This window comes from Alligator mississippiensis, chromosome 6 (assembly GCF_030867095.1).
Source record: "Alligator mississippiensis isolate rAllMis1 chromosome 6, rAllMis1, whole genome shotgun sequence".
Lineage (NCBI taxonomy): Eukaryota > Metazoa > Chordata > Crocodylia > Alligatoridae > Alligator > Alligator mississippiensis.
The window spans coordinates 17,770,212-17,795,110 of NC_081829.1; the positions used below are offsets into that span (position 1 = coordinate 17,770,212).

The window sequence follows — 24,899 nt, forward strand, 5'->3', positions numbered from 1 at the left end:
GGGCCCTGGCACAACCTGAGCCCCTAGCAGCAACTTGCTACATCTCCCCAAAGTCTCTGTGACAGGTCCGCGGGGTGTCCCCAGTGTTGCCCCCACGGCTGAATGAGAAAGGGCACTCGTGTCTCCAAAGGTGTATGCTTCAGACACTTGGTTTAAAAACTGTTGATAACTAGCTAACTAGCGATCGAACAAACCAACTAACTCTAGGGAACTGAAATGATGGACAGCATTGGTGGCTGCAGGGGGCAACTTGTAGGCCTGAATGAAGCGGCTAGTATTTGCTTCGAATTCGGATTCGGCTGATTCGGGGGACAGTGATTCGATTCGGTGATTTGAATCACTGTCCTGATTCGATTTAGCCGAGTCTCCGAATCAACCAGGCCAGGCCCATCCTACACCTGCTCTCCCAGCCCAGCAATGGCCACCCCGCCTGCCCCAGCTCTAGGCATTTGGGGAAAAAAAAGCCCTGGCTCAGCAGGTGCTGCCAGGTGGGAGGCAATCCCCGCTGCCCCATGCTGCATGGGGGGCTCTGCATGAGCCCCCACAACCCCTCCATCACTCTCCCAGCCCCCTCATGGGTGCCCCGCATGGGCCAGCTCCAGCCCTTTAAGAAAAAAAAGCCTGAAGAAACCTGGGATTCGCTGCTGCTGTGGACAGGGGGCAATCCCTGATGCTCTGAGCCAGGTGAGGGCGCTGCAGGAGCCCCCAAAGCCCTGAGGCTGCACCAGGAGCCTGAGCCCAGGGGCTTTTCTCCACTTTTTTTTTCTTAAAGGGCCAGAGTCCTGGCAGGCAGGGCAGCTGGGGGAGTGGGCGGGGGCTGGGGGGCTGACTTAGATCCCCCCCATGGTCCCTTCCCCCCTCCCCCTCCTCTAGTACTTACCAGCTCAGAGTGGCTCACCTGGGAATGCATGAATCATCGAAGCTCTCCAAATCTTTGCTGAAGATTTGAAGAGCTTTGAAATGATTCGGACCTTTAAATTGGTCCCCTGATTCAATTTGGATTCGGAGATTCAGCCACCAAATTGGACTGAATCTTCTCCGAATCGAATCACCATCCGAAGCTTCACACAGCCCTAAAAATTATAGTGATGGGCTGGGATGTGACTATCAGGGGATAAGGAGTTCCCAGAGCTCCAGAGAGGCACGTCAGTGACCTGTGCCAGGGGCAGGGTCCAAGCCACAGTAGTGCCCATGGGGCATATGAGTGTTTGAGCCCTTGCTAGAGGCTGAGTTCAAACCCCAGGCAGGCAGCAGCTAAGAGGTCTAAAGCCTGGTGAAAGAGGTGGCCTGAAGCTGGAAGGGCTAAAGGGTAGAGCCCAAGAGGGTGAAACCAAGTCCAGGGGCCCACAGCCTGAGATGGGGGAGCTAGAGACAGACTGAAGCTGGGAAGGCCAAGGCCAGAGACGCAAGACGGGTGAGACTAGGGCCAGGGGCCCCAAGCCCAAGAGGTCAAAACATAGTCCGAGAGGGTGAGTCAAGAGCTGGAGCCCAGAAGCCAGGTCCAGCACGATGGGCCTAGGCAGAGGAGCTAATGAAAGGAAAGGGGTAGCAGCCAGGAGGGTTGAAGCCCCAGCAAGAGTGGAGAGGTCTGAAAAAGACCAGACCTGACACTGATTGACTGATAACCTCCACGAGGCATGGGCATGGCTACAGAGGAGGACAAAGACCACAAAATTAGCCCTTAAGGCAACAGGTGCCCTGGAGGGAGCATGGGTGGATCAGAAGGGCCCACCTAGTGCCTGAGGGGCAGATTTGGGGACCAGGGGGGTCCAGGAGGGACCAACTGGCCAAGAAGGATGGATGAGGGTTCACTTGGAGACCCCAGGGTTCACTTGGAGACCCCAGGGAAGCCTCCATTTCACAAACCAACTCATTACATCAAGGTGTGGCAGGTGAGGGAAAAGGAAAGGGGCCCAGGGAGCCAGAGTGGGTGCAGGAGCTGCGCTGCCATCAGGGGATATCACAGCCACCCCTGGGGGCTCTATCCTGCTACAAGCACACAGAAGAATCAGCTAGTACAATCCCTATCTCCTCGAGAGAAGCTTTTATAAGCCAACAGTATCAACACAAGATCTTTCACAAGCACTCAGACGTTGTGGACTCTAACAATGAGTCCTTGTCCATTGACTGACAAAAGGGTGTTCAGGAAGGATGGCTTTAATGGGATCAGATCTAGTTTTGAGATATGTGGCTGCTTCTGGATGTAGAAGCTTTTGGAGATGGCAAAGTGAGGAAGACAGCCACACAGTGAGCTCAGCATATTTTGGATTTTCCCTGCTACTGGAGTGCAGGGTACACTGCTGCTGGGAGAGAAATCAGTATAACCATACCAAGCCCCCACTGCAGGATGTCTTATGTCTACCAAAGCAATCTCCTCCCCACATCAGCCCATTTAGAGTTATTTCTGCAGAACCCAATTCTTTGTGTTACAGTAATACATGCTGGACTGTGTTTCTTGTCAATAAGCGTATAAATACCAAATCCCTGTAGAATTTTATTTTTCCTGAAGATCCGTACACCATAGATATGTTTAAAATTTAAATTTAAAATTACAAAAGCAAGTGCTTCTTTGTTCAGTGCCAGGCTTGCTTTCTCTCTTTCTCTCTCTCTTTTAAATTTAAATCAAATCTTACATTTGCAAAAGAAGTAGAGGAGTTGGTGATACAGATTCAACAGTGTTGAGAGCTCCTCAAGAGAGAGCAGCACTCCTAAAATCTCAGATAATAGCACTGTAATAATGTCAAAGTCTAATAATGGCCTTATGGCCTGAAGTGCATCCCATTTCCTACCCATAATGTCCAACAACACAAGACTCTGAACCAAGATTGCAAGAGGACAGCCTGCCTCAATCCTATTGGAAACAGTGAGAGATCCTCTCATTAAACATAAGCTACTCATCTTCACTTATGAATCCCTTTGCAAACTATCCCTACCCTACCTATCCTCTCTCATTCTGCATCAAGAGGTCTATTTCCTCTGATCAACTCATGATGTTAGCTGCCATCAACCACTTGTTAGATTTTCAACCCAAGCCTTTCATCCTGCTCTCCATGCCTGGGACAGGCTCCCCATAATCATCTGCAGAATGACCATATTATTCAGTCTCAAGACCCTCATCAGGATTCTCCTTTGCCCTGATTTCAAGGAAACTGTACGGATAATGAGTAGGCTGCCAAAACTGTTGCCTCCCATGGTGCCTGGTATTCTCATTTTATTCCCTTGCGTTCCTCCATCTGTCTGTCTTCATCTGTCACTGCCTTATGCTTCACTCACAAGCTCTCTGTGTACAGGTGGTCTTCCTGCTCTGGAGGTACAGCACCGAGCACCCCTGGATGCTGACTGGTGACTGGGGCTGCTGGGTGCTACAGTAACAGGCCTCATTTCAGTGCCTGCAGAGGCCCCCAGCCAGGCCCCACCAAGCTCCCCTGCAAAGCCTCCTCTCAGCTCAACAAGGTCCTTTTCCCCAGCTGAGGACTCCCGGGTGGCCCACCACAGCCCCGGGGCAGCCGCAGGAGCTTAAGGGGGGCATGTATGGACAGGGCTCTGGCCTGGATCTTTGCCACTTGTTGGCTTTGCCTCATGCTCCCGCCTTTGCCTTTGGGGAGGTGCCTGCATCCGAGTCTGATGGCAGCACCTAGAGCAGGGGTGCAAGCTGCGCAGGATGCAGCTCCACTGGAAAGGCCATGGGCGCCTTGCTTCTTGCCTCCAGCCATTCTTTGATGGCAGGGCCCCACTGGACCCCAGGCAGGGCAGGACAAGCCCTGTGGGGTCCCCATGCATTTCTCTTGTGAGTCCCTCGCGGATCTATCATGGTGTGACCCCTGAGGGGCTCTTCAGGGGTGGAGGAAGACTCACTGCTTTAGAAGCCCACCCCGGCAAGGCCAGGCCAGGCCCAAGGGTCTGGCAGCCCCAAGAAGGGCACCAGGGCTGGCACATCGGGTTTAAGGGTTTGAAGGAATGAAATGATCAAATTTGAAATTATCACATTTGCTGAAAAACGATTGTACACTGAAAACGTATGCAAATAAGTATGCAAATAATTATTTTTATTGACTTTATATTGCTTCTCACTTTAAGTCGCCAGTGAGTGAGTGAGAACAAGTTGACGCGTTTGTTTATTTCGAGGACAGCTGTCACAAGACAGTGCTGACAGCAACCTCGGCAGTCGGTTACGACTCTGCCCCGCCTGAGGCTGACCTGATGCAGGCAGGCAGAAACATGCGACCGTCTCTTCTGGGACTGCCCACACGCCAGGGAGGTGGGAAGAAAGTCTGTGCGCTCGTCCTGGTGGTGGGAGGTTTCAGAGACCTGACCAGGGAAGAGGTTCTTACGGGCACTTGACCATGGGCGACTTGTGCCCCGCTTGTGACCAGTCCCGCTGACTGGGGGGTACCCCCGCAGCCGGGGAAGATCCCCACAGCCGATCCCGGAATGGCCGATCGCTGCGACCTATAGCCGCAGCCGCTTCCGGGAGTGACTGCAGCGATCAGCCGGCGCTTGCAGGGGGGCACCGGCACTCCCACCTGCCCATCGCCTAAGCGGCAAGTGCTGCCGGTCGGGGGGTGCACCGGCGCTCTCAGGGGGTGCATGTGCTCCCCCGTGCACCGCCTATGCCACTGCACCTGCCCAGACAGCACGGGGCCCCGACCAGTTCTTTGCCTGCTTCAGGTGGGCACTGTGCAAAACCAGCTACCTGCTCACAGACTGACACTTGGACCCCACAGTTGAGGACTGTATTAAAAAAGGACAAAGTGAAATGTACTGGTACTACAGAAAGACACAAGAGGATGACAGGAAAGAAATGGCAGACCTCATCTGGTGGAGAGGGGCCTGGCATAGACATTTTCAGAATTAGCGCCTCTGGGTGGGGCAGTGGGCGCGGGGACGGGTATAGGGACGGGTGCGCGGTCACGCGGTGCGAACCGTGTAATGGGTTTTCAGTGTGCTGCGCTGCCAGTGAACTTGGCAGACTGTTGGAGGTGGAGTTATTTATTTATTTATTTATTTATATAGAAGTATTTTTGCAAAAAAAAAAAAAGTGGGTTAAAACTCTCCGAGTGACTTGGGTTCTGCACATCCTGCATCAATTCGCTGCCTCAAAAAATGACCCTACATGTTGAACACCGTGGCTATCATTGACCGTACATTGTGCCGGGGTTGTGCAAACACCATAACCATAGCGCCCCCGGACGGCTGGGCTGCCCGGCGCACGCGCAGTGCGGCCGCCCGACGCCAGGTGGCGCCAGCAGCTGCCGAGCAGCGCTGCCCGACCTCAAGATGGCGGCCGCGCTCCGCCCGCCCCTGCCGGCGGCCTGGCCCCCGACCCCTGACCTCCGACCCCTACCGCGGAGGCGGGCGGTACACGTGGTGGCGGCAGCATGGCGGGTCGGCGCGTGGTGCCCAGCGACCTGCTGCCCCTCGTGTTGGGCTTTCTGCGGCAGCACCGCTTCGACCGCGCCGCGCGCGCCTTCGCCCGGGAGGCCGGAGTGGTGCGGGCCGGGCTGGGCCGGGTCGGGGGGCGGTCGGGCCGGAGGGTCTGGGGGTCTGGGCCGGGCCCGCGCTGACGCCCGTGTGTGCTCTTGCAGGCGGACCAGGACCCCAACGCCGCCTCGCTGCTCGACGTCTTCGACCACTGGCTCAAGTGAGTGCCGGCGGGGCCAGGTGCGGCCGGGCTGGGGGCCGGGCCGCCGCCCTCCTTCCCCTCCCCACCCCCGGGTCGGTCCGTGGGGGGAGGGTCCCGCTCGCGGGCTTGGATGGGGGAGACGCCTTGCTCCAGCTGGGAAGTGAGTGCTTCCTCCAGCCAGCCATGCCTGGACAGCCAACACCAAGGGCCAGCGAGTGGTGCATGAGTTTGTGACTGGGAGTGCATGGACCAGACGAGTTCAGCTCAGATGCAGCTGCCGCTCCTGAGCGTAAAACACAAATGCTGTCGTGGGTTGGCGTAAGCCTTTCTGAAACACTAGGTTTCACCATAACCCTCTGTTTAAGTCAGGGGTGGCCAGCCTGCAGCATGTGTGCCACACGTGGCACAAGCAGTCTGCGCATGGCACGCGGCAGATCAAGGAGGGGGCTGCAGCCCCCGGCAGGGAGGGCAGAAAGCAGAGCAGCAGGTCATGCCGCCGGAGGGGGGTTGGAGTGGCACTCAGGGAGGGTACGGGGCTTAATTTGTGACGCATCTGCCAGAACGGTTGGCCCCGCTGATTTATGAATCCAGAACAGACAGTTAAGCGTGTTTCAGCCCCATGAAAAAGACAATGCAATAGAAAGGGGGTTGGGCTCAGGGCATCTGTATGTTCTTCAGAGGGTTACGTGTTTTGAGCTTGGGAATCCTCACTGCTTTCATGGAGAAACTCCTACTCTAGAGTCAAACTCTTTCTAGCGTTTCTGGTCAGAAAGTACCATACTTACTCAAATCTGAGATGAGGTCATTTTCCCCATTCAACAGAGGTGGGGGGTAAATTTGAGAACAAGATGGAGCAGTAGGTAGCTGCTGTGGCTCTAGCCCTGACCCAGAGTCAGAGCTTCCGTCTCTGCCCCATGCCAGTCTACCCCTTTGCGTCCCTCTTCCCCCTCTGGCTGCTGTTACTTACCTGGGGTCCTGGCTTTGGCCTAGAGCACAGAGCACATGCTATCTCCAGGCTCTACCTGGGATGGCAGCTGCTGCAAGTGTTGGCAGCTCTAGTGCTGACTCAGGGCTGGGGCAGGTCCATAGCTGCTGCTTCTGAGCCAAGCAGGGGCCAGAACTGGCATGTTCCCTGGGTCAGAGCAGGACTGGACTTGGACCCAGACCTGGAGCCACAACCTGGGGTAAGTGGTGGTGGCAGGGGGGAAGGCGAAGGCAAATGGTAGGAAGAGGCTGGGACTAGAGAGGGAGCTAAGTGCCAAGGGGGGCAGGCACCAGGGAGGCAGTAAGTGCTAGGGGGGCAGGTGCCAGGTGATGCAGGCACAGGGAGCATGAGGTGGGAGACAAGCTGCGTATCTCCTTGTCACTACTTGCCCCCCTGCTGCTGTTTTCCCTGTCACAGCAATGGTAGGGACACACTTAAGACAACCCACCCAAGAATTAGATTCTGCGCATGGAAAATTGTAAAAAGTTAATATATAGAATCTAATTATTAGGTATTTGTCTTACATTCTAAGTTGTCTTGTATTGAGATAAAAATGGCAGAGAGTCGAGCTGCACTCAGATCTCCAGTACCACAAGTGTCAGAGCAGGAGCAGAGAATACCCTGACACAGCCACTCCTTTATCTTGTGAGGAGTTTGGATCAGTTTTTTTTAAGTTCCCCCAGTTTCTGCTTCTGCTCTACCTAGCTCCCCAGTCATGCTGCTTCTGGGGTTGTTTTGCTTACTTTTCTTGGGTTTTTTTGTTTCTTTTTAAGCACAGGTGTGTGTTTGTAGATCCTAGGACAGTGGCTCCCAACCTCAGGTCATGACCCAAATCAGGGTCGCAGGAGGTCTGCCCTTCATTCCACCTCTTCTGCCTGCGGGGCTGTCCCGGTGCACAGTCCATGCGGCTCTCGCTGCCGCTGCCCCCCACAATCCTAGCCCAGCCCAGGCTTTACTGGCACCACCGGGCATGAGTGAGTTGGGGGCAGGGTTCACGATCTGGATTTGGGGTTGCTGCAAAAAAAGGTTGGGAGCCACTGCCCTAGGAGTCCCTTGAACAGGGTTGTTCTGTGTTGATTTTGTTCGGGTGGCAGTCTGACCCCTGATCTGAAGGACAGTGTTTTGCATTAGAGGTGCACCGATACATTGGTCCGATATCGGATCAGCACTGATGTAAAGAAAAGGCCCCTGTGGTGAGGGAGGGAGTAAGGAAGGAGCTAGGGTAGGTGCTGCCTGGCGGGGGGCGGGACAGAACCACAACTCGTCCAGGCATAGTGGGGCAGGGGCGTGGCTCCTGGTGATGCATGCACCCTGGGGGGGAGGGGTGGCATGTGCCCCTGGATCTGCGTGGGGTGCAGGTTAGGCTGCATCTGCAGGCTGCGGCTGGGGTTGTGCCAGGCTCTTCCTGGCAGAAGGGGGGGTGGCGGTGCTGGGAGGATGGGCTATGGGGGGGCTATGGTGAAATTTGGGCGGGGGCTGCAGCCCTCTCCCCATAGTCCCCCTCTCAGCACTGCCACCCACCCTGAGTGCGGCCCCAGCCTGCAGCTGCAGCCTGCCCCACACAGGTCTGGGGGGCACACGTGCACACACCCCACCCCAGGATGCGCGCAGCAGCAGGAGCTGCTCCATGCCCCACCCCCCTGGACAAACCATGGCTCCATCCTGCGCCTTGCCCCGGCTTGGCAACGCCTGCCCCAGCACTGCTTCTTCAGTGCAGGGGACTTGATCTCCCCCCACACTCCTTCCCTTCCCCCTCCCCTTCCACCACAACAGACTTACCACCTACATGCAGCTGTTTAAGAAATTGGGTTAGTATCGGCCAATATGCCTCTTTAAAAATCAGCTATTGGTATCAGCCCCCAAAATCTCTTATTGGTGCACCCCTAGTTTGCATGTGGAATAAACCTTGCCTTTATCAGGATATGTATGTCACTGTTATAAAGCATTTTCTGTTGTAGGAATTATCTTAATAGTCAGCGGCTTCACATGAAGAACTGAAAAATAAAGTTGAAAATGAGTTGCATATACAAGTCATAAATTAAAGTGTCCAAGTAAGCCATCAGAAATAACCCAAAGTGTGCACAATTTCATGGTTGCATTTATATTTCCAAAAAGGTAAAGTGTAGCCTTTGGCTTCATTTTATTAGCGTTTGGTTAATCCTTAGCATTTTCAATTGTAGCTATGAGGATTAAGGCCACCACTATAAAATAATATGGAGAATGGCAACTTTCCTTAACACTTTTAATGGTACTATATATGAAATCTGTGGTTACATATAACTCAAAGATGTGCTGTAGTTTTAAGAGGCTAAGTTTATCTGTTGCAAGGAATCTCTCTGATTACTACATACAGAAGGGCCTTGGAGTTCTCACTGAGTGGCTGTGGTCAATTGTTATGATAAGTGTATGGACCTGGTATTGAAAGTGCTCCGTTCCTTATATTCATAAGCATCAGAGTACACCTGAGCACTCCACCCACAAATCTTAAAAAGAAAAAAAAGAGAGATTTGTGGAATTAGCAAGCTATCAGCCTGTTGCATTCTTTCCTCTCCCTCCTCCTAGATCTGTTTAGGCAGCAGACTCTTCAGAACTGTCTTAAGCTGTCCAGTGCCTAATACAATAAAGCTCCAGTTCAGTTTTAGTCTTTGGGCGATATAATACAAATAATAAACTGGATGTTTATAGGAGAATTAAAATGCTTTATAAGGGAGAATTAAAATGCTGACAGTATTTCAAAATCAGGAAAATTTTGTTTCAAACTTTCTTCAGATCCCCTGCAGGGAAGAAACGGAAGGTTGCTCCTAATGGACCTTCCTCAAAGAAAGAATCTTCTTCTAGCAGTGAGAGCTCCAGTGATGAAGATGAGGGGCCTCCAGCCAAGAAGCCAGGTGAAGTTTACAAAAAGCCTTTAGGATGGGCAGGTGTGACCCAAATTACTTTGGAGAAGTGTTTGTTTGTTTGTTTTATGCTGGATGCCTGGCTGGGCCTTTGTGGCTTATGTTCAGGTCCTTGAACAGCTCTCATAGATGGGGTTGGTACTGGGAATTGGGGGTCTGTGTTCTGGTAGAACCTCTGCCCTCCCACTGTCATTCCACTTTCAATTTATGTGCTCATGCCTCTTGACTTCTCTGCCATCTAACTAGTTTCTGTGGACAAATCAGATAAATCATGGAACTACTCAATAGAAAAAAGTCTAGGTCAGGCTTGTTTTATTTATGGGTAACTAAAAAAATAAGTACATATCATCAATGTTAGGAATTTAAAATGGGAAGAAAGTAGAGATGTGGCAGTTAATTAAAAAAAAAAACCCATTTAAAAATTTTTAAAAATCAGAATTAAATCATTTCCACCCTCAATTTTCTGGATTTAATTTATCTTTCTTCTTGTTCTGAGTCTGGTCTTCACTTCTCTGAACGTTGTCAAGTTCTGACACGCTGACTCCTGTCAGCATCTACTTCAGCTCTGGCCAGTACTCTGATACCTCAGTTCGCATTCCTTAACATCTTTTTGTGCCTAAATTGTTGGGTTTGTGGAACAAAGAGATGGCCAGAAAGGTTTGTCCTATACCAGACATGCTGCCTCCAAGGGGACAACAGTCCAGCAAAACGTTGGTTTTCAAAGGAATGCTGTTTTATTGTGCTGCTGGGTAGAGGCCCCAATTCAGTGCAAGTGAGTGCAGTTTTAATGAGACAGAAATCTGCCTGTTAAACTAGGCTTGAGCCAAAACCAGTGGTTGCAATGAGGCCCCCTCAGGTTAAGGGATCAAGCATTCTGAAAAAGGAAAAAATGCATAAGAGTCTAGGGGAGCCAAGAGGGAACCACTTGGATATTTTATTTAATTTGGCCTTTTTCCAGTTCTGGCTCTGAATTTGACCCTGACCTTGATTTTTAAAAAGGAGTCTGGGAACATGCTCCTCAGCTAACAATGAAGTGAAGGAGAAAAGCTGATTTGGCTATCACAGGTTGAGCTAGTAAGCCTGCTAACACCTTGGTGCTCAACCCAGCATTTTCTTCAGTGAGAGAATTATGCATTTGCATGTATGCTTGGCAATAAATGAATCTGGTGGGTTTATTCTTTGACTTCCCATTTTGGAGGCCGAAGTAGGCATCTGGGTCTCAATGTAGGACTCAGCAGCTGTGTTGTGAGAGACTTATCTCTTTTCTAGTACTGTATGGGAGCTGAGAGTGAGTGTTGTGTCTGCTGTTTCCAATCTAGCTGTTAAGCCAGCCCCTGTGTCCAAGGTGTCTGTGAAGGCAGACACAGCCAAGAAAGCAGCCAAGAAACAGCTTCCTCCAGCCAAGAAAGCAGAGAGCAGCAGTGAGGACTCCAGTGATGATTCAGACTCTGAGGAAGAGAAGAAGAAACCAGCACAGGTCAGATCTTCCTCTATGCCCTTCCCAAAACATGCTCAACAGCACTGGAGAATACAGGGTGTGACCAGCACTACGGGATGTGGGGACCACTCCTGGATTTGGGATTTGGCTACAGAGCATGGGCCTGTATTGCTTTGTTCTGTTAATCTTAAAATTCAGACTAAGGGCAATTTACTGAGTTCTGTGAGGCAGAACCACATTTTCCTGATCAAAGCATCTAGTGTGTGCAGGAGCTATGTGACTAAGTCAGGCCTGTGTTGAATAGGCCTCCCCTTAGCTCATTCCCAGTGAAGCAGAGACAGGTCTGTAGGGTCTATTACCATATGCTCCAAGCTACTGCTGTGACTTGTTCCTTCAGCCCTGCTTCTGTTAGTTTTTAGTGCACAAAGTGCCTACGTGCAAAATCTTCCCTCCTTGCATCAAATAGTAGTTGGTAACCTGTGAATGGGGGAGGATTAGGCACATGCCCTCCTTTTTTTTTTTCCCCTGCACCCTGACTGCGAAGCTGGTATCTGTTTCCTTCATGAGTATGAGGGGAGCTGGAGGATCAAGACACAGTTGAGTCCAAGGAGAAGGACTAACCATTCCCCACCAGCACTGAACCCTTAGGCTAATGCTGTCCAGTGGGAAAGAGAGGTTCTGAGCTAACAATCTAAGCTAATAATCCTTGGGTTGGAAGGGAGCCCAAAGATCATCTGCTCCAATCCCCTGCACAGTCCCAAAGCCATCCTTGTCTGATAGTTCAGAGTTGGTGACTGAATCCCAAAGCATAGAAAATGTCCAGTGTGGCCTCATGGTCATCCAGGAGCATCAGCCATATGCTGAGATATTCATGGCTCAACCTGGACCCAACTCTCCCTGGTGCTTCCTTTCCCTCTGGGACAGTCATGAGTCTGAGGATATAGCATGCTGACTGAACACCTCAGAACACTCCTCTCCCTCAGGTCTGTGTCGAGTGTTTCAGTTTCCTTTCTTATAGAGGAAGAAGCATTGTACCAGATAATTAGTACTTGTTTGGCCGTATCAGGGTACAAGGAAAAATTATTGTTATCAAGAAGCTTAAGAAATGCCCTGCCCGTTTGCATCTGTACCTCAGAATGAGCATTCAGCCACTCAAGAATGGAAAACCTGAAATGAAGTTGTCTAACCTCTGCTTATAGCCATCCGCTGTACTGAATAGGGTGCCTGCTACATTACTTTCCCACCTCTCTCACACCTCAGCCAGTTTTGCCCTCTTAGGCCAACAAGAACTGACTTGTTTTTCCCTTCTGATTAGAAGGGAGCCAAGCCCCAAGCCAAGCCAGCTAACCACAAAACTCAACCCCAGAAAAAGAAGAAGAAAGAAAGCTCCAGTTCAGACTCTAGCAGCTCAGAGGATGAAACTCCAAAGCAGCAGACTCCAAAGCCAGTAGCAGCTAAAACATCCAGTAAATCAGGTACACATTGCCACTATACTATGAATGATTATGTGAATGGAAAACCCAGGGGAGGAGCCTGGGATCAAATCCTTTGAAAATGAAGATAGGAAAGATGCATCTACCATCAACTCCCACCATCCATTCAGGCAGATCAGTTCAGTCTTTTTCCATAGGACTGCAAGAGATGGGGACATGCTGGAAATGTAACTCAACTTTGACTTTTTGGAAGTTCCAGTGAAAAACAAAATTAGACAAATTGCATCTGAAATGCTGCATGATGAATCCTGACTCATTCCAGTGGTTGCTTACAATCCCTTACCCAGACTGCTTGGTATTATATGCTTCTTGCTAATGATGTCAACCCTGAGGCCACATGGGACCAGGGCAAATCAAACTTAAGCCCAGCCTGCACTTCTGGAACTTCTAATTAGCTGCAGTCAGTGCTTTCCTGACTGTCTCCACTCAACTTGCTGTGTCAAAAGCAAACTGCAGGTGGAAAATTAGAACTGTCCTGATAGGGAGCAGGAGTATAAACAGGGTGCCTGAATGTAAAGTCCTGTATTGCCCAGGGAGGAGTGTGTAACTGCAATTCTCCTCTTATGCTTCTTTTTATTGACTGTAATGATCATTTCTTCCTCCTTCATGTTTTCTAATTATTTTCTTTGCCTTGTTCCTAGCAGGAAGTAAAGCTGCCCGGGTGACCCCCAAAGTGGCCAATGGCAAAGCAGAAAGCAGCAGTAGCAGCAGCAGTAGTAGTGAGGATTCCGATAAGGGAAAGGCAGCACCAGTGAAGGTAGGTATGACTAGCAGCATATGAGGATCCCTGGGTGTGGTGCAAACCTGCTGAGATTGAGTCAGTCCCTATTTTCTAATAGTTATGAAAAGTAACCTTCAGACCTCCCAGCGGCTGGTCATTTGTTAGTGGGCTTTGCCTTGGGACCCCTTCACTCCAGGGGCTTACCACAAGGCTGCCCTTTCCTCTTTCTCCTTGAACCCGACCCAGCATACTTCTGCAGCATCTGCATGTTTCTTTCTCCCTGTGGGTTTCCTCCTCTGTGCAAAGTCCGCCTCTTCGTCCAGCCATAGCATGGCTTCTGCCTTTGCAAGAGGGAATCTGTTAATTCAAAAAGTCTTACTTCAGCAGGAGGAGGATCTCCCAGAGAGTTTCCTGCTAGGGTGTAAACAGCTGTGGTAAGGGATTTCGCTCTCTCCAGGCTGCTCACATTCCATCTCAGCTCTTCCCAGCCTGAGAGGCTATCCTGGGCTTCCCAGCATTTAAGAAACCTCATTTGATCCTGATTCTATGTCCTGGAAATCTGTCCAGTGAACAGGACTGTCTCCTGTAGGGGTGGGCATCTCTCTGAAAGCATAGGTTCCTTACTGAGGAAGGGTATTTTTTTCTTTCTTGCAAGAAGGCCGTTCCCAAGAAAACATCCAAGATAGTCAAGCCTGCAGCTGCTCAGGCACCCTCAGGTAAAACTAAAGTCCCTGCCAAAGAGAGCTCCAGCAGTGAGGATTCTTCTGACAGTTCAGAGGATGAAAAGCCAGCCTCAAAAACTAAACCTAAGCCAGGTGAGTATTGAAGGCTGATGCTGTGTTGGGAAGGAGGTTTTTTTCTCCTCCTTGCCCTGCTATGCTGTGAAAAGGAAGTGTGCTAACAGAGAAGTCTAACTGGGTGCTAACTAAAAAGGGTCAGAGAAGTGATGGTGTTAGTAAGTGCCACAGCTGCAGGGGTTTTATTCTGGCCACAGCCTGGTGAGGTTAGGCCTTAAAAGTCAATCCTTCTGAGATGGAGACAGTTCTGTTTGCCTCTTGCATTCTCCCATCGCTTTTGTGCCCCATGGTCAAAGCTATTGAAGGTTGTTCTCATGCAGGATTCCTAGCCTGTCAGGAGCTGGGAAGAAACTCCGCTTTGAGTGGGTTATTCTGCAGTTGTCCACTCCAGAGCTTCCTGCATCTTTGAGGCATTGTGTGCTGACCCTTGTCAGAGTTGGATGCTGGACTAGGTGTCCTCTGTTCTGATCTGATATAGTAGTTCCTGTGTCCCCACTAATGTGGGAGTTGATACAAGTGGAGGAAGAAGCAATCCCTAAAAGTTAAGCAGTCTTTGTTTACATTGGGAGTTGGTAAGGCATGGAATAAATGAGCTGGAGCAGCAAACAAAGCCTCTGGCTGTACTAAGCCACGGTACTTGGCAATACAAGCTTCTTTGCTCCCTGTATTCAGAGTTAGCTCAGGAGATCAGTCCAGCCTGCCAAGTCTGGAAGGGAGCAGTGCTGGTTACCAGTCTTGGAAGGGTGGGTGGGATGGCAGAGGAGAGAGGAACTGTAATGGGAGTGTAGAGAGATGGGAGGGGGAAAGAGTGTTGCATCTGTGCTTTATTAAAGTCCCCGTGTGTGACTGTGTGTGGGAGCAAATAACAAATGGCTTGTTTTATATGCTTGTCCTGGATAAACCCAGGAGCCACATGCTGCATTTGTCAACACTCTAGTTGTGGTCTGTGCATGCTGTGCTTCTTCTGACCCTTATCTGGTCTCTCTATAGCTCTATACAGTGCTGTGCCACCTCCTCAAACAGCACTGTCAAAGAAAGGTGGTGTTGCAAAGGCACCTGGGAAAAAAGCTGAGAGCAGCGATTCCTCAGATAGCAGCTCGGACAGCAGTGATGAAGCAGACAAGACTCCCAAAAAGGGAGCAGCAGGTGTGTGGTGGGGCGACAGCTGGCCATGAAATCAATATATGGAAAGCATGTGGCTCCTCTAGGAGTTACTCTTGAGTTTTGGATTCTGTATGTGACTCCTTGATGTCTCCAAGCAATTAGTCACTCCCTAAACTACAAAACCTGAACTCCTGGCTCCAAACTGTACTTAGTCCCATTTCTAACCTGAATGCATTGGATCAAGTAACCACTCATGTAACTCCAGTGACCTCAGTGTAGTTATGCTAAGGATGAATCAAGTGCATATTGAAGTTGCCCAAAGGTATACACTGAGTTGGAATGTATTGCCTGGATGAGAATCTTCTTAGTTTGCTGAGCAGGGGTGTGTGTAGTAATGTGGGGTACTGCATTCCCAGGCCAGAGCTAGGCTGTGAGTTAGGCCTAGTTTGCAGTGTGCCATAAGGGTAGGGGCACCATGGGAAATCCAGGATACTGCCCTCGCCAGCTGTCCAAAGTCAGCAGTGTTGCTACAGGCAGAAGTGCACCATACTACTCTGCCTCCCTGCCAGACTGCACTCTGCCCCTGTGATTTCCAACCCCCCTGCCCAATGCATGCACCCTTTCACCTGGTACAAGGCTGTCTGACACACCCTTGGCTCCTGGCTGCAGCACCTGGAAGGAGGTGCAAACTGGCGTGCTAGGGGTGCTGCGCTCTGCAGACCCAGGTACACGGCACCCCTGCAGCCAGCACAGCCAAGTGCACAGTTCTGCCACCCCCTGTGCCCATCCTGCACTGGCAGTACATGCAAGTACCTCGCATAGCAGCTGCCAATAGGCCTAGCCTGGGTGGGGCCTCAGTCTCAGGGCAGAGCCTAGAGCTGTTCCCCTCCCACCCCCAGACACAGGTTCAACCAGGATGGGGGGACCCTTGCTGACTCAAGGAAGGGGTCCAAGCTGCCCCGCACCCCCTACTGCCCCTGGGATGCTACATACACATGCATGTGTGAACATCTCATGCAGCACTTCCCCCCTGCCAATCTGGGTCTTTTGTTTCAATTTTCACCAACCAACTGGGGCAGCCTACAAAATCTGGGACTGTCCCAGCCAACCCAGGACATATGGTCACTTTACATAAGAGGTGCACCTGTTTGCTCTGGATGGAAAAATCTAGAAGGCTTAAGCTGTAGCTTTAGTGAAGTTGCTTCTCTGCTTTACAAGAGGCTAATGCTGGTCTACCATTGTAAAGCTCACTGGGGTCTCTGGATGCAAGGTTATATGTAAGTGCAAGATGTGTATTATGTTTCTTTCTCCTGCAGCCAAAGCAGCAGCAGTTAAAACGCCCCCTACCCCAAAACCTGCAGCTGTGGCCACCAAGAAGGCTGAATCCAGTTCAGACAGTGACTCAGGTGAGTAAGGTAGAGTGATCTTACCTCTCCTTACAGGGACTCTGTTCATGCCCCCTCTCAAGTCCCCGTTCCCCTCCTCCTTCCCCCCCCCCCCCTTTTGAAACTGCTCTAAATGTATGTTTGTCCATACTCTCACTGTGCAGTGACCTCCTGTCTGCTGGGGTCTCAAGTAGGAGCAAGTCTTAGCTCTCCTGCTATCCATGCCAAAATCCATTGAGAACTGAATTACCTGTACAGGACGGATGAGAAGCATGACTGAGCAGTATGGATGAGAACAGTGATGAGCTCAAGCAAGTCTTCCCCATTGCAGGCTGGAGGGATCTTGCTTCTGAACAAGCACCTCAGACAAGGGATTAACTTGCTTGGGGACCCATTTCTGGGCTTTTCAGCTTCAGGCCATCTGTAATGGGGCCAGGGCCAGCTTCAGGTACAGGTGTCTGAGTTGAGTGTCACCATCACCTTTGCCATGGTCACGGTGGGGAAAAAAGGTAACTCCTGATGGGCTTCCAGAGTTAGGGGGCTCCACAGTTTGTATCTTCTATTGATCACACTTATTGCCTACAGTGGGAGCCGCTTGCCTCCCTCTGTCTCATCTTTGCCCTCTGAAGCATATAATGAGCGACTCTAACTTCCTTCTCTTCAGCACTCTCAGTGTACACTCCTTAATCCTTATTTGAGTTGCCTTATCTTTTTCAAGAGGATGTCATCATGCTTAACCCCAGAGAAGGATAGGCAGAACTGGGTGTCACATTGAAAGGTGTCAGGTTCTATCCACAGACCTTTGGAAGGGCTTACCCTGTCCCTTGGCTCAACATAGCAGAAAGCCTGTGTCCCCTGGCTTTACATTCCAGCTTTCCCCACACTGACAGGGTTCTGTTCTCTTTAGTATGAATGTTCCCTGAAATTTGGGACTCAGATGAGTTCCAAAGTTGATGTGTGACTGACAAACCAACATGCCAGTGGGCATATCCAGAGATCTCCAGTCCCATCACTGGGCCACCCCCGAGACCCAGCCTGCCATGTGGAAGAAAAACTTTAACCCTCTTAGGTAGCTTCCTCCATTCATTCCTCTCACTCGTGTATTGTACACTGACTCCCCTCTCTCCTAGTTTCTTTCTGTTCTTTGATCTCCATTGCAACTCTCTCGTTCCATTTGTTTCCTTTCTGACACCTTCCCATTTGAGACCCATACTCGCTCCTTAGTCGCTTAGTTTCTTTAACGCTCCTCAGCCACCTCTCATGAAAAACTCTTTAGGGGTGCACCTAGTTGCTGCTGCCAGTCCTGTTCTGCTAACAAAGGAAATTTGACAATCTTCAAGGCAGAGCTGCACGAGATGCTCTCTGCTTGCTGTTCTGGGAATGCTTATCAGAATTGTTTGGCCCTGCCTTTCCTGTTGGTTATTTTCTATCCCATGAGTATAGAAACTCTGGCAGTGGGAATATCGCTAGTGGGTGATACTGTATGCCACACCTATGCTTTAAACTACCACTGATCAGGATTCCTATTGGTCTTAGTGTGCTTCTGGGATGCATCCCCAACATGTAGGGAATGTGTTTCTTTTGCCTAGATTCCAGCTCTGAGGAAGAGAAGAAAGTAGTGAAGAAGCCTTCTGTTAAGTCACCTTCAACACCAATTCCTGCCAAACCAGCAAAGGCTGCTGCCAAGGCAGGACATGCAAAGAAAGGCTCCAGCTCATCCTCAGACAGCTCAGGTATTGGGAGCAGATGGCTATTATGTTCCACAATTGCTGAATAACTATAAGTGCCATGCAAAATTGGATCTGCATTCCCAGCAGTGAATGCCTAAAGGATTCTGTGTGACCCAGCAGATCTGATTCTCAGCGATCAGTTCCTTTCAGTAAAAGCCAAGCCTGCAGAACCGACCTCTTACAAAATGCCAGTTTGGGGCACAAATTGCAGGCAAAGTAGTTCCTAACCAATTAACACCCTATCACTTGCAGTGCTGGTGCCTCTACCACAGGATGGATAATTATTTTGGGTGGAGGGCCACTTCAAGAAGTTTGGGGAGCTGTTCTGGGCCTGGGGGGTGACGGAATTGATCCCATCCAGCCCAGGCCTGTCCGCCCTGCATCCACTGTCAGAGTTGCTAGATGAAGTGGGCAGGGAGGGTCTCTTGGAAATGGGCCAGGGCCCCTGTGGGCAGAGCACATTTGGCTGGGCAGATGGGATGGGGCCATGGCAGTTGGGGAGAAGTGTCTGGGAGCAGAACAGGCAGGTGGGGCCAGGATCACAGGGCATTGATGGCATGTGGCTGGGGCCTGAGACACAGCTGTGATCTGCTTCCTATATGTGTCTGTGACAGGCACCGGTTCTGCAGGCAGGGGCATGCAGGGAGCAGATTGGAGCTCTGCCCCAGGCCCTGGCCCCATGCTGTCACCGCCCTACAATCCCAGCCCTGGTTGCTCCCTGCCCACCTGTGGCCTCATTCCATCCACCTGGCCAAACGTGATTTGCCTGCTGGGGGTCCTGGCCTGGTCTCCATGGAGACCCTGCCTGTTTCATCTTGTACCCCCCAGCAGTGGGAATGGGGTGGATGGGCTGGGGTGCCCAGGCAGCTGGGCTGGGGCCAGTGGCTGTGGAGTCACTAGTAGTGGCAGCTGAAATAAGCCATCACTGCAGGGGCTGCTGGGAAGCGGAGTCTAGCCGCTGCAGACCAGATAGAATGCTTTGGCAGGCCGGATCCACCCCATGGGCCGTATTTTGTCTACCCCTGCTCTACCATGTGATTGACATGTCATCCCTGCTGGTGAATAGCTTCAGATGTTAATATTTGTAAAATTAGTATTTTGGGGGTGAACTTCATTCTCCAGCGGGGAGGTGAAGGCAGCAGGAGGGGACAGTTGTATTCCTAACACTTACCGAATAATCACTGCCCAGGTTAATATTTCTAAAGACCTGCCATGCCATGTTGCTTGATAATAACATGCTGTTCTAGCTGCTTTCAGTCATTAAACCATATTCTAGCCTCCCTAGGTGAGGCAGGTGGGCATGTTCTCAGCTCAGTCCTGGAAGTGCCACTTGATTCCATTGAGGAGTTGGGGACAAACTGTGGTTTGACAATTGTTTGGCTTGTGAGTGACTCAAATTTGACTCTGTCCTAGTGGGCAGGTATGTACAGTGCGCATGCATGTGGAAATACACACTCGTACTCACCTACCCACCATGCTTGTCCCCTTGTGGCAGTCTAAGGGGAGACTGCTGCTATTCATGTTGTGGCTATTGTGTAAGCAGAGAACTTTGATCTATAGGGGTGTTGTTCTGCCTTTTTAACCAGTGGCAAAAAAGTAGGTTTTGCTCACATGCTAAGTTAGATAGCGTTCTTGCCTGGTTGGTCTTGTGGAACCAGCTCTGCTCAGTTGTTGTGGTTTCTCACTGGAGGCTTCCCTTCTAGATTCTGAAAGCTCTGAGGATGAAGCCCCTGCAAAGCCTGCAGTTAAACCAGTTCCACCAGCATCCAAGAAGTCACCTGCTGTTGCAAAGAAAGCACAAAGCAGCTCTGACTCAGACAGCAGCTCTGAGGAGGAGAAGAAAGCCCCTCCAACTAAGCCAGCAGGGAAAGCAGCCAAACCAGGGTCCAAACCCTGCACCCCAGGACCCAAGGCCAGCAGCTCAGACTCTGATAGCTCAAGCAGCGAGGAGGAGCGAAAGAAGCCAGCGATGAAATCGGCCAGCAAACCAGCAGGGAGTGCTAGAGCACCGTTGAAGAAGAAAGGAGTGGCTGCAAGCAATACCAGCAGCTCCTCTGACAGTTCCAGTGATGAGGCTGAGAAGCTGAAACCTGCAGGGACTCCTGTTGCTGGTTTGAAAGCAAAAAAAGAGGCACAGAACAACTCCAGCGTGAGCAAGAAGAAACCAAAGTCTTCATCCACTCCTGTAGCCAAATCGCCAACTGTGAAGAAGCCAGCTGGCATCAGCAATAGCAGCAGCAGCGAGAGCAGTTCTGAGAGTGCCGATGAGGAAAAGGGAAAAGCAAACGGAGGTACTGACTCATGGCTGGGGAAGGATTTGTCAGATGGCATGCACGGGGTCCTCTTCCACAGGCAGTTTCCAAAACAGCACTGTGCGCATAGCCTATGCCCTGCAGCCACCTCCACATATTACTAGAGGTTTGTTAAGTTGGTCCTTGGGTTCCCAGCCTACTTCTGCCTTTGGCTTGTATTATGGCTGACCCAAGTCACAAGGAGAGAAACAAAACTCCTTATTCTGTTCACCTTGAAGTTTGACTGCTGTGCCTTTTTAACAGGCGTTACTAAGAAGAAGCGGGCGAGGGAAGATGACCAAGAGTTGGCGACACCAGAGAATAAGAATAAGAAATCCAAGCACAAGACGCCCCATTCCTTTCCCAAAGTAAAGCAGGTGAGTGAAAGCAGAATCCACTAAGTGAGAAGAAATGCTTTTTCTTGTCCCCCGGTCCCAGCAATCTATTGCTTTCCTTCATCATCAGAGCTGCAGGGGATCCTAGTAGGATCCCTGCACCCTCTTTGACTTGTCCTAAGAGTCCATTTTTATGGTACCTTTAAGATGCTCATGCTGTGCACCTTAGTCCTGCCCTGCTGCAGGTGAGGTGTGTGGTACATAGGCCTGGGAAACGAGACCAGTGAAACGAGGGCAAGGTGGGTCAAATGGGTCTCGGGAAGGTGCCCTGCATTACTGCCTGGGCTAGCCAGGAGAGCTTTGGGATGTGTACTGGCTTAGTATGACCATGGCCTTTTTTTGTTGTTTTTTCCTTCAATCAGCCATCTTCTCCATTTCGAAGAGTGAGAGAGGAAGAGATCCAAGTGGATAACCGCGTAGCTGACAACTCATTTGATGCAAAGGTAAGCGCGTGAGGCCAGAATGACAGTCTGCCTCTATAAGACAGGCCATCTGGCAGATATTTCCCAGGTGCTTTGTAGGCAGCCCTCCTGTCTGACCTGCTTCTGTTAGAGGAACTCATGAGTGCTGGCAGTGTGGAGCACCCACTCTCTCCAAGCAGGAGTGCTGGGTGAAACCCATTCTTTAAAAGTTGTTGCTGTGTATCATGTAGTGCCGAGTATTGTCTGTGTTGCACTGCTTGTTGGCTGTTGACCAGACTTCCCTTCCCTCTGTCACAGAAAGGAGCTGCAGGCGACTGGGGTGAGAGAGCCAACAACGTCCTGAAATTTACCAAAGGCAAATCCTTCCGACACGAGAAGACAAAAAAGAAAAGGGGCAGTTACTGCGGAGGCACTATTTCTACCCAAGTCAATTCCATCAAGTTTGAAAGTGACTGAGCTGCATGTGGTTGGAGAGCTCATAACCCATGTGCCCACCACAGTCCCTTAAGCGGGCATGTGAAAAGACTGGACACAGTGGGCATCAATCCTCATGGACTTAATCTTCCCTATGCCTCACACTAGGGCTGTGGGAGAGTGGCTGGACTCCCACACCATTACTAACTAATTCTGACCTTGGCCCTGGTAAGAGCCTTAGAGCTGGTGGTACCAGACTATGGCCTGGTAACCATCAGGGTTATATTGCTTATTCTGTACAGTTTTATTTTAAAAGGTTGGCAGTGTCCTGGATTTCAGGCCTCTGCCTATTGTTTAAAGCAAAGGATTTCTATTTTCTGTAAGCCCCCTTTTCTCAGCCAGTGTAAATCTGTGAAATTTACAGTACTGTAATTTGCTTATGGCCAAGGAGGAAAGGCCAGTGGTTAGAGCTTTCCTTGCTGGATGCCCCCACTGTTAAATGAAAACTGAGTGGGGGAACAGACACCTGACAGACAGAGTTCTTCTCTTCTTCCGTCCTTCTTAAAGGCCCCACTTTGCAATGACCTTTCTACCTTTTGAAGAAATCCCGTGGGTGCTGCTAGGCAGAGTAGGCCAGGATGTCAAACTTGCCTTGCACTCTAAGCTGGATCTGAACCATGGGGCTCCTTGCAGGCTGAATCCAGCCCAGGGTTTGGGGTGGTTCCAGACCAGGGCAAATGGCAGCTTCAGTTTTGACCTGGGGCACGCAGTGCAGCTCCAACCCCTGGTGAATGCCTGGAGCCAGAGCTGATGCCCTGCCACCACCCCATGCCATGGCAACAGCTCTAACTTTAGCATAGGGTGGTAGCAGGGCCAGGAGCTAAGGCTGCAGAAGTGGCGACAGGCAAGTGGCTGAATGGCAACTGCAGTTATATCAGCCTTGCATGCCTTCCTGTTGCCAGTCACCTTGTCCATGGTCCCTGGATTCTGTGGTGGGCCATTCCCCCTGGCTGTGTCTCTCCCCACCCCCCTTCCACTGGTAGTCTGGTGTATTTGATATCCCTTGGGAAGGCAAAGCAATAAAATGCTCTTTGTTCCATGGCCTGTTCTCCAACTAGGAAATTCAGGATTTGGAGCTATAGGGCTTTCCCCGCTTTTGTGCCACATGGGGACTAAGACCAGGAGCTGCAAGTCCTGCAGTGCTTTTTTGGAGGGAAATGCCAGTCAAGAGAAGATGTGAGGAAATGCCTGGTTACCTGCTGACTCTCAGATAAGTCTGGCTCAAGAGAAGGGATAAAAAGACAAAGTAGGTAAAAGCATCAGGCCAGGCCCCCCACCTTGCCCAGCTCTTGCAGTAGAAGCTGTGCTGTGTCACCTTCAGGAATCTGATTCACCAGGACATGCTTTACCCCGGCAATGTGCTGTACAACCCATGAGGGAAGTGACATGAATGTAACTTAATCTGCCTTAAACTTCTTCCCCTAGCTGGTTTGTTCTCTGGGGGTTAGTTCCTGTCTATGGCACCTTTCTGAAGAAGTAGAACTCCAGTTGCCTGTGCCTGAGTATCAACACACTGGCATGGAATCAGTGTAAAAGTTAACGTCCTGTTCTCAAGCAAAATCCAGGCAAGTTGCTGCTTGAGGTCCCACTCCCCCATGGAATTTCTGCAACTCATAACTGCTTGATCTCTGGCACTGGATGCCAAAGAGAGGAGTAACCCTGGGCTTGGTTTCTATCCCTCCTGTTCCTTTCCAGCAGAATGGGGCCCCTCCTGTTGCTACAGGAAGCTTAGATATGTCTGAGAGGCAGTACCAGATAATTGAGAGTTGGAGGGGTGACTAAGTTACCTCCATGCACATTAGCTTCAGCATGTTGAAAGTAACATCTCTCAGCATCTCCCGTTGATGCTTGCACAACAAGTCAGATGGTTGGCTTCTGTGCAGTAATGCAGATGGGCTCAGGAAACCATGGCTCTTGTAGCATTTAGAGACTGAAGGAGGGGAAAATATGCTTTTTGCCTCCTTTGTGGGGTGTCTTTTAGAGCAGTCTCAGTTACTTGTCAAGACCTTGCTGTCCTCCTTATCTGGAACTTCACAAACTTGTGATGGTTAAACTTTTTTTTTAAGATTTGGGAGGTGTTTTATGTATGAGCAAGTGTCATACATAAATAAAGATGACAATTTGTAAATTGTGCTTCACTGAGTGTTAACTTTTTGGAATGGAAGTTGGGCAGGTGTGGGGTTAGTATCTGAGGCAGACTCTACCAGTAAGTCTTGCTGTGTTTGCTTAGATTAGGCTTGATTTAGTTAATCATCCATATTAGTGTTTTAATGCAGGTGTCCAAGATTGTTCGTGTTTTGAAGTGTCCGTATCCAGTCCTGTGTGAATGCAGTATCCAGCAAACAGCACAGCACTTAATTGAAAGCTGCAATTTTTACAAATGCCTAGATGGGGTAAATGGAATCTGAACATTGAGCAGTAATGCCAGACTTTGGGAATAGGTTTGGAAATCGGTATCTGACACCATACAAAAGAAGCAGGAAAAGAATGCAGGTATACTGCGCAGTGTGAACTAAAGGGCGGTCCATAGTTTCATAGTTGGTAGGGTCGGAAGGGACCTGAGCAGATCGTCAAGTCTGACCCCCCTGCCATGGAAGTTGGTTCCAGCTCCTAGCCACCCTGACTATGAAGTACTGCCTCCTGATGTCTAGCCTGAATCTACTCTCTATCAACTTACGGCCGTTATTCCTTGTTACTCCCGGTAGCGCTCGGGGGAACAGGGACTCTCCCTTTGCCTGCTGGTCTCCCGTGGCAAGTTTATAGGCGGCCACCAGATCCCCTCTCAGCCTTCTTTTGTGGAGGCTGAACAGGTTCAGGTCCTGTAGCCTCTCCTCATAGGGCCTATCCTGCTGCCCCTTGATCGTGCGAGTGGCCATCCTCTGGAGCCTCTCGATGCTATCCACATCCCTCCTGAAGTGCAGTGCCCGGAACTGGACGCAGTACTCTAACTGTGGCCTGACCAATGTTGCAGAGGAGGAGGATCACTTCCCTGGACCTGCTCGTGATGCATCTATGGATGCATGACAAGGTGCGGTTTGCCTTATTGACTGCTTCCTTGCATTGGCGGCCCATGTTCACCTTAAAATTAACAGCGACTCCAAGATCCTTTTCTGCCTCTGTCCATGCCAGGGGATGGGAAGAAAA

General features: G+C 50.5%; 1 protein-coding gene across 4 annotated transcripts; it reads left to right on the forward strand.

Annotated features, from left to right (window-relative positions):
- The first annotated feature begins 5,344 nt into the window (after positions 1-5,344).
- Positions 5,345-23,883, forward strand: NOLC1 (nucleolar and coiled-body phosphoprotein 1). Of its 4 annotated transcripts, none has more exons than XM_019489281.2 (14): positions 5,345-5,489; positions 5,586-5,641; positions 9,378-9,496; positions 10,825-10,982; positions 12,259-12,418; positions 13,078-13,193; positions 13,813-13,972; positions 14,945-15,100; positions 16,375-16,464; positions 18,033-18,176; positions 19,877-20,464; positions 20,729-20,841; positions 21,222-21,302; positions 21,579-23,883. In XM_019489281.2, the coding sequence occupies exons 1-14, from the start codon at positions 5,379-5,381 to the stop codon at positions 21,735-21,737; spliced, it is 2,211 nt and encodes a 736-aa protein (XP_019344826.1). In that variant the 5' UTR covers positions 5,345-5,378; the 3' UTR covers positions 21,738-23,883. The 4 variants fall into 4 exon arrangements, with proteins under 4 accessions (XP_019344826.1, XP_019344840.1, XP_006257809.1 ...); XM_019489295.2 differs by having other exon boundaries at positions 13,816-13,972; XM_006257747.3 differs by having other exon boundaries at positions 13,081-13,193.
- The last annotated feature ends 1,016 nt before the right edge of the window (positions 23,884-24,899 follow it).